The sequence below is a fragment of the Buceros rhinoceros genome, unplaced genomic scaffold (assembly GCF_000710305.1).
Source record: "Buceros rhinoceros silvestris isolate BGI_N320 unplaced genomic scaffold, ASM71030v1 scaffold27329, whole genome shotgun sequence".
Classification (NCBI taxonomy): Eukaryota; Metazoa; Chordata; class Aves; order Bucerotiformes; family Bucerotidae; genus Buceros; species Buceros rhinoceros.
In genome coordinates, this window is record NW_010432529.1 from 11,125 (window position 1) to 20,523 (window position 9,399).

General features: G+C 39.0%; 1 protein-coding gene across 1 annotated transcript in view; it reads right to left on the reverse strand.

The window, feature by feature from the left end:
• The window catches only part of TBC1D14 (TBC1 domain family, member 14), a 27,099-nt gene that overhangs the window by 5,061 nt on the left and 12,639 nt on the right, over positions 1 to 9,399 (reverse strand). The window contains exon 9 of the mRNA XM_010143827.1: positions 7,224 to 7,333. Coding sequence (XP_010142129.1) covers positions 7,224 to 7,333 — 110 coding nt within the window. The remainder of the gene's footprint in view (positions 1 to 7,223; positions 7,334 to 9,399) is intronic.

A 9,399-nucleotide genomic window follows, 5' to 3' on the forward strand; every position in this document is an offset into this window, starting at 1 on the left:
CCTCTTTCCCCAGCAGAGGTCAGCGAAGTCTCAAATTTAAATGAGACCTCTCCAACTCTTTTAACACAAAGTTCTTTTCAAGGATCTTGACTCCAACAGTAGTTCTCTCATGTTTAAGACTCTCCTCTATCCTCTCCAATTTTTTATTTAGGAAATTCGGGCTTACATTAAAAAAATACAGTGGTACAGATATATACACACACATATGCATACATATATAGGTATAGAATACGAATTTATTTTCACAGCAAATTCTAATAATCAAAGATTTTCTGTAGTGTCTGCCTTGCCTTTTATGTATAAGATTATTTCAATGACGTGTCATCAGGTATTTGGCTTCTCTGTGAATCAGTGCACTTCAGGAACATGGGAAAACACTAATTTTCAAGCAGCAAGATGAAAGTAAACCATTCGCACAAATTCAGGTGTCAAGTAAATTGCGGGTTTAGGATCCTTAGGATTCTACCTTTTCCTATTTTTACATCTCATTGCAGTATTTTTATAAGAAGTGGAAATTGTTTAAATTCTGTTCTCCGAAAAGCTGAATTAGAAGTATAAAACAGTAAAATGAGAGGTAGAGTCTGGGATAGAAAAGAAACCACTGTTGTTCATATATGTTTTTCACAGACAGTTTTCCCATCAACGTATAACAGTAGAACGACACGAGCCCCTTCTCTGGGTTACTGGCTGATCACGGGTTACAGACTTTGTATACTCTTTCAACGTTTTTGTACGGCCATATGCCATATAAAAAAGTCTTGCTGCAGAACATCTACACAACAGAATTAAGACTTTTTATCTATACATATATATGCACAGGAAAGAAGCAACAGCTTTTCTGTTAAAAAAAAAAAAAGCACTAGTCCAGAAGCTAGTCCTTAAAGATAAAAGTAGCAATGTCTATTTTTTGACCTGGTTTTAGTAACAGAAGCTATTATTCTGTCACGATTCAGATCTCCCCTGCATAACCCACATGTATTAAAATCTGCAACTACACAGAAAATTAACTGTCAGAAGTAGTCAGAACTATTTATTAGAACACTACTTTTTCTAGGAAGAGAGTTATTCGCATCACAAAAGGCTGTCACATCAAGTAAGGGGTTTGATACTGATCCCTTCATAATTTGCAAGGAAGTGCAATTTGTGGGAAATTTGCAAGACAATTAACTTGCATTAATACTAGCATGGAATTAAATGCATCACGTCTTAAGAACGGAGACTGGGCCCCCTAGAATAAAGTAATGAAACAACAGCAGGGATCATTACTACTAAGAATGCGCACAGCATTTGCTCCCTTCAAACATTTCCTACTGAAAGACATTTCTTTAATTAGACAGCTAAACTAATGGTCTGAAAACCCAGCTCAAATTTATTGCAGTAATAAAGCAGCTGCTGGACTAGCCCGCTAGAGCAACGGCTCTCAGCAGCACCAGCACACTACATACACATGATCTGCTCTCGCTGGGCTGCAGGAGGATTTTCTGTCTGCAGCTCTCTTTCAACTCACTCCACATCCCAGGTGCAGACAAGACAGCTCACCAGCAGAGAGCTGGTCAGTGTCAGAGTAATGTAAACGCAGAACACCAGCTGCTATCTCTTTGGAAGAGGGGAGAAAACCCCTAAATACCAGATGCTCCTCGCAGCCCTGCTTATGATGGAAGTGTACTTTATGAGGTGGATGCATGAAATCCTGTCTGGTTTGCTACTCACAAGGAAAGCGTATGATCTCAACATTAAAAGAAAGCAAAGCAGTTACCACGATAACCACAGGCTCTGTGTTTTCTTTCCTTTGTTCCTGCCTTTTCTTTTTTCTTTCCCCCCTTTCTTTCATATTTAAAAGTCTTCATAAGATACTGTAAGCAACAGCGATGAAGACAGGTAAGGCAGATTTTGGACGACTCACAGCAACGTGGATGCAAATTGTATCTCACACATTCTTGCACTACACATTCTTTTGCCATGTCTTTCACAGCAAAAAAATATTTCTGCAACTGCTGTGCTCAGCTGTGGAAACTGATGAACTAATTCACCTTTTAAACTTATTCTTGGATGCTCCCTCCTTCATGCTGATACTAATTTTTAGTTGTTACATTTTGTATGAATTTCAACTGCATCTCCTTTAAGACAAAAGCTAGGATCTAAGTGTTCATGCACTACTTTATTGTACAGTGGCATCTCTATTCTCATTAGCACCTTCAGAGTTACTGTTTTCACTTTGTTCCTTATTTGAGAAGGAAATATTATGTACTTAATAATACTGACTGCAAGGGAGCAACTTAGCACTCAGCAAATCTGACTGCACTGTAAAATGCATCAATGTAATAAAAATACTGAGTTTCTGATCAATGTCCAACTAGTCAGAAGCTCTCAAAAAAACCTCCCTCACCCAGGAGTACTATACAGCAGTGCAGTATTTCACTTGATTCCACCCTGACCTGCAGTGACATAAGGATGAGCACACTATTGTACATCAGGCTGAAGACTGATCTTTTAGAGTCTAATAACTACTCCAGTTCAAAAACTCAGGATGTCACCAGAAATCTTTGGGCAGAATTACAGTCCATTTTTTCTGTGAAAAGGAAACATGTATTTAATGTGTCATCTCAAGCTGCATTTTTGAGGGAGGTGGAGAGTTACTGGCGTGACATGGACTATGTTTTTATTACTGTAACAGACAGCAAATTTATAAATATACTTCACTGGAAGCATCCGCTACAAACATCCACACAAAGCGGCTTGGACCTTTATCATAACGAGCAAGTGGTGTCAACTGAAAGTTAGTGTCAATGTACTACTAAAGAACCACTGATCAATCCACCAGCACAAACAAAGCCCTTGGCCATAATTATTGCCAAAATCATTTCTGAGAGTAGGGATAAAGAGGTGTTTGTACAGCAGCAGCAGGCCATAGATAGACAGCATGTGTCCTTGCAAATCCACGTTCTGCTCTGCTCACAAGAGCCTGCGGTGTATCAGCTGACAGAGCCAAGAGGCCAAACTGGGCTATTCAGACATGCTACTTCTCCTCTATTCTCTGTGAACCTGACTGCACGCTGCTCCTTACAGCTCTCTCACACTTGATTCCCTTTATATTCTTCAATAAAAGTAAAAACCTGCCTAGCTTTTGAATTCTCTCCATGACATTTATTGGTTGGAATTCAGTCTTGAAGCACATAGGTCCTTTTAAGAGATGCCTTACTTCTGTCAGGTATCTGTTGATACTCGTTCCACTGTACCTTTTAATTAAATTATTAATTCCTTGGTGTTTTCTCATCATAGAAGGCAGTAGTGGAATCGAACTGGCAAGGGAGCTCCCCTCCCTACATCCTCTACTAGCCCCAAGAAAAAAAGCAGCACCACATGACCTGCACAGCTGCACTCATCTGTAGGCACAGCATTTCTTTTTCTTGGAACATGTCCCTTCAAAATGATTTAAGTGTACCAATTTTACCGCCATTCCCTGCAAAACTGGTTACAGAAAGCAGCACAAAGACTAGTTGACTCCACTGTAATTGCAGCAGGAGCAGGAGGGTTTCACAGCACTGTCTACTGAAGCCCTCCCAGAGCTGGCACCAGCTGCAATTTACTGCACACATGCCTGCACAGTAACCATGCAGCCACCAATATAGCAGCAGGTATCCGTCCCTTTGGAGCTCAGAACAAATGCACGTTCAAATAAAAGCGATGCTGTTAGGGCAAGGCTGTTGTGTGGAGATTTTTTACCTATCACCAAAACATCTGTCTATTCAGAGTGACACTGCACTACATTCTTCCTGACTTTAAACACATGGAAACCACATTCTTATCTTTCCAGAAGGAGTTCTGTTTTTATCTACAGCAAAACTCACGAACAGCCATGAGCCACGGGCAACCCTATAAACATTTTCCAAAGCCCTTAACTTTAATAGTTACTCACTTGTTAGAACACAGACCCACCTGATTTTTTCTTAAATCTTTTCTATATTAATGCCTGGGAGTAAATGTAAGGACAGCACACATAAAGTCCAATTTGCTGATTTCCAGTGGCCATTAAAAAAAAAATCTGCTTCCTACAGGATCAAAGTATTTTAAAGTAGGAAGATATATATGCTCACACACATATACTTATATACACATGCATGTACACACATATGTATTTAAATACTATACCTAAATCTTACACAGTTAAATACCAACTCCACTGTCACAAAATTAAAGACAGAGTGGGACAAGCTGTCTAGCTCAAGACAAGTGTGAAAAAAGTTTAATATAGGATTGCACAAGACTACCTCAGCTAGTCCATATTCCTGTGCAAGGTCATAGTGCTGTGACTCTCTAGGGATGAGGAGGAACACAGTAAGTTCTCCTTGGGATTAAAATAAACAGTTTAATATGGATGCAGGTAGTCAGCAAGAAACGATAAGGGTTGTCAATCTCTTGGTACAAAGGCCTTGAGAAGCTCCTGAAAGAAGCTTTTTTTCAAATGGTCTTAACAATACCCACAGAAGGAACAAAAGAGAGGCCTGATGTGCCCCACACAGGCAACAACACTTCAGTTCTTTGCTCATAAGTGAAGTTGGTTTTTTCTTTTTTAACCTATAAATGTGCTCAGAGAGAACAACTGGCCACATAAAAAGTCAACTCTTTGAAAGACCCCAGTGATCAGGGGAGGATCCTAAGGACTTGATGAAAACAAATGTCACTCCTATCTTCAAGAATTAGAATCCAGGCAACTACAGGCTTTTCAGTCTCCCCACCACCCCAAGGAGAGTAATGGAAGAAACATGTTTTGAAATTATGTCCAGGAATTTAATAGAAGTGGTCAGTATGGATTTATGAAAGCAAAATCATGCCTGACCAACCTGACAGCTTTCTACAGTGAGGTGACTGGCTTTGTGGATGAGGGGAGCACAATGGATGTTGTTTATCTTGACGTTAGCAAGGTTTTCAACACTATCCCATAAAATCCTTGTTGATGAACTGATGAAGTATGGACTAGATAAATGGTCAGTAAGATGGACTGAAAACTAGCTCAGTTTCCTGAACTGCCAAGTTCAGAAGATTGTCATTAGCAGCATAAAGTATAGCTTCGAGCCAATCCACTGGTAAAGTACTCCAGGGTTTGATACTCATTCAATACTTTCAAATGCCGTCATTTAGGACCTAGACAATGGGTCAGACTATACTCTCGGCAAGCCTGCAGGTGATAGAAAGCTGAGACGAGTGGTGGATACACCACTTCTTAGGGACCTTGAGACACTGGAGAAACGAGCCGATGTGAGTCTCATGACGTTCCACAAAGTAAAATGTCAAGTCCCTCATCTGGGCAGGAAAAACCCCAGGCACCAGGACATGTGGGAAGCCAACGGTGTGCAAAGATCTTTGCAGAAAAGGACATGGAGGCCCTGGCAGACAAGTTGAATGCAAGCCAGCAACGTGCCTTTGCAGCAAAGAACATCCAGAAACTGCATTAAACTGCTGCATTAGGAATAGCAGTGCCAGCAGACCAAGGCAGGTCATCCCTCTACTGAGCACTGGTGAGCCCGCTCTCGGCTTCCCAGTACAAGAGGTGCAGATACAACAGATACAGTACAAGAGTACAGAGGTATACTGAAGCAAATCCAGCTTGCCATGAATATGATTGAAGGCTGGAGCATCAGATACACAGAGAGAGGCTGAGAAAGTTGGTACTGTTTAGCCAGGAGAAAGATGGCTCAGAACTAAATGTACAAAAATAATTGATAGGAGGGCATAAGGAAGACAGAACCAGACTCTTCTCAGTCGTATCCAGTGAAAGGCCAAGAGCCAATGGGCACAAACTGAAATACAGGAAGTTCCATTTAAAGATTAAAAGAATTTTTAAAAACCACTTGTTTTGGACACTGAAACAGAGATGTCCTTCCATACAAATATTTAAAACCCATCTGTTCAAGGTCCTGATCAACCTGCTCTAGCTGACCCTGCTTTGTGCAGTGGGTTTAGACTAGATGATCTCCAGAGGTCCCTTTCAATGCTCCAGCAATCCTATGATCCTATGAAAACTCACATATTAAAACTTCAAGCTGTTGGATTGGACTGAATTACTTTAAACAGATTTCTGCCTACTAGATCAGCAACACGTGCAGTGCTAACAATTAGGTCATAAATATCAGGCTATCAGGAGCTTGGTTCAGGCAGAATCGCATTAACAGTACAAGTGTTTTCAACATTAATAACTTAGGAATCTCAGAAAAAAATGTTGTTGCTACTGGGATCTTAATCTTTTTCTGAAAGTATTTAGTCAGACACCTGAGAACAGGAGAAGTTGTCAACAATTTAAGAGTAAACCAATTTTTCACAGAAAAAATGTCATATCATCCCAAAACTTAGAAAAAAAGTCTTTCTTGGTGAGAAGACGCATTTCACCTGCCCCAGATTCCGAAGTCTGATAGGCACAAGGGCAAACACTCAATTTCAAGTGCCTTAGATCACAATGAAATTTGGCAGGAGTGCAAATAAGATCCTTAGCTTTTTTCCCCTCATAAGGAAAAAGGTCCTAATTATACGAGAACTAAAAGCAAAGGCACTTTCACCAAACAACAAGATTCTAATTGCCTAAGTGAAATAGCTGCAGTATTAAAAACAGTAATTAAAAACATGGTAATGCCCTTTACCCCGTCAACTGGACTATGTCAAGATCAGTTTTTAAACAACCTGTGCTGGGATCCTCTAAACAGGATCTAGGACCACCTAAGCTGAGCAAGATACTGCCCAGGAGTCATAGTTCACCCTGCCAAAAGCCTAGTGTTTGCTTTTGTGTAGCTTCTAGCTTGTTGTTGTATAGACAAGTGTTTAACTGCTCTTCTCCTGTTCTGTGCAGGAGGACAAATTATACATTGCAAACACAAGACTAGCAATACTTTCTGGATATACACCCCTTGCGCATGCAGCAGAAAAACTAACCAATTTTCACAGAATGCCAATCCAAATATGCACTAAATGTGGATAAACATTGCTGTATAGCTGTATTTCATAACAAGCTTCAAACTTCACACAAGCACAATAGTAAAGGTTAGGCAAATGTTAAACATCACAGAGTATGTGGGAAATGACTTGGACTGACAACTCAAGCACTGAACAAAAGATAAAGCCTTTATCTTAGAAAAATTCTAAATTGGGTAAGAGCACTTCAGCTCCTGCCACAGATACTGACACAGAACTGTATGCTAGTAGGCACATTAGTAATTATACTTTCAATCTCTTACCAATCAATAAGATAGATGTCTGGAGTCAAGTTATTTTTTTTGAAGTGAGCAAATAACTTCGGCAGATTTTCTTCAAAGAATACCTCAAATGCTGCAAAGTAAGTCAACATCTGTGAAAATATAACAGGGAGAAAAAAGCAGTTAGCTGTATTATTAACTGGCTGAAATGTATTATCTGCTGTTGAATTAAAATTCAAAAATAGGATCATATGAATTACATGATACTATAAGGAGCTAAACATTTACATAAAGGACAGTATCTGCATGCACAAAGCGTTTTAAAATCCATTTTATATACCATTCACATACTTAAACAATATAATTATTGCTTTAGGTCTTGGCCAGCTTCCTTTGGAAAGAAAAATACCAGCAGGAGAGAAGCTATTTTCTGATTACTCAAAATAATTATGGTAACAGAATGGTGCTTTATGCTTGTGGCAGCAATTTAATACTATACTGAATAAAATCCAAGGTCCAATGGATTATAAAATGAAATATGAAACTAAAATAATTAAGCAGTACACAGAAAGAGGGAAGAGTTCTGTTGGCTCCAGCCATAAATCATATTTTAAAATCAAAGCTTATTTTATACCATACATTTTAGAATCAGATAATAGACATTCTTATGCCTATTACCTAATTCACACACATAAGCCAAAGACTGGGACAAAAACATCAATGGAAGAGAAACAGATTTTATCTCCCATCTGTTACTATGACCCCTGAACTGTACTGCTCTTAATACGAAGACTTTCATGGTTTTAAAAAATTTGAATATTTAGGTCAAATTTCATAACAGAGGGCATAAAAAAAATCTTATAATCCAACTAAAAGTTAAAAACAGCTTTTTAGCTCCTCCCCTACCCTGTCCTCCTGAAGACTACAGGGAGAAAAGTTAAGCAAAGCCCTTGAATGATTCACTAATTTTAATTACAATATTCCAATAAAAGCAATAAAGAATGGCTATGATTTCTTTCAAAGTGTGAACTGTATCACTTCTCCCCCAAACACCATGACAGCAAAGGGAAAAGAGGAGCCTTTTGCCTGAAATCTTTTTAAAGGATGACAGATCTGTTTCACAGTTTTTTCAATGTCCTTACAGGAATTTTTCCTGTTTCATGTGAATGAAACGTCAGATGGTGGACTCCCTTCATTAACAGTGGCAAACAAAAAATTAAGCTTGGTAGTCAGTAAAAGTCTTAAAAGACAACCAGAGATGGGTAAGGTACAAAAATAACCACACAAAGTTATGTAACATCTCTGAACTGTCAGTTACTGAGAAACAGCTTAATGACAAACATGGCACCAGAAATCTAAGAACGCACTTCAGAGAGTCATACAACTCCAACACAGATTTTCAAATATGTGACATCCAAGCATCACGTGAGATCTGCAAGTATAAAGAATGAAGCAAGTAATGCTACAGGCAGACCTGCTTCCAAAATGATCTGTTCATGTGCTAGCACCACAGTAAGAGAGTTCTGCTAAAGTGTTTCGGAGTACTTTAGAGAAGGGATTTTACACGTAACTGCTACAATCAATCACATCTATCGGTCATCATCCAGGCAGCTCTATTAGAAACGCAACAGCAGTTCACCTTAACCAAATCAATGTTCAATGAGACATTTACTTAGTAGTAATTAAAAAAAAATTACTGGCACAAACTGTCACAAAACAACGAGAGTAGACAACAGATCAGTATATTAACCACAGGAAACCAAAACTGGCTCACTTTATATGTCACTACCGTTTGAAATATTATGTACATTTTCCTTATGTTTTTCATGTGTTAATCATGGCTTTGTGATTTCATAATATGTTCATATTATTGCACGTATCACCATCTCTACTATTCTGTAAGCATTCATCTATCACGTAGCCTCGTGATCAACCAGACTAATACAACTCAACAGCACTATCCAAGAGCATATCAAAAAGCACTGTTTCAGAAAAACATCTTACTCTAGCAAATTCTATTTCAAAATCAACTTCACAAGAACTGTATTTATACACAGAATGTGTGAGCCCATCCTCTTTTTCTAAGTACAGTAATGGAGATGAATGATACTGCTCCCAGCAATTCCCTCTGTGCTGTGGTACATATCCCCATGGCCATTTACACAACCTATGAGATTCAGGGGCTGCAACAGGGAATTTACATACTGCTTTTTCAGCA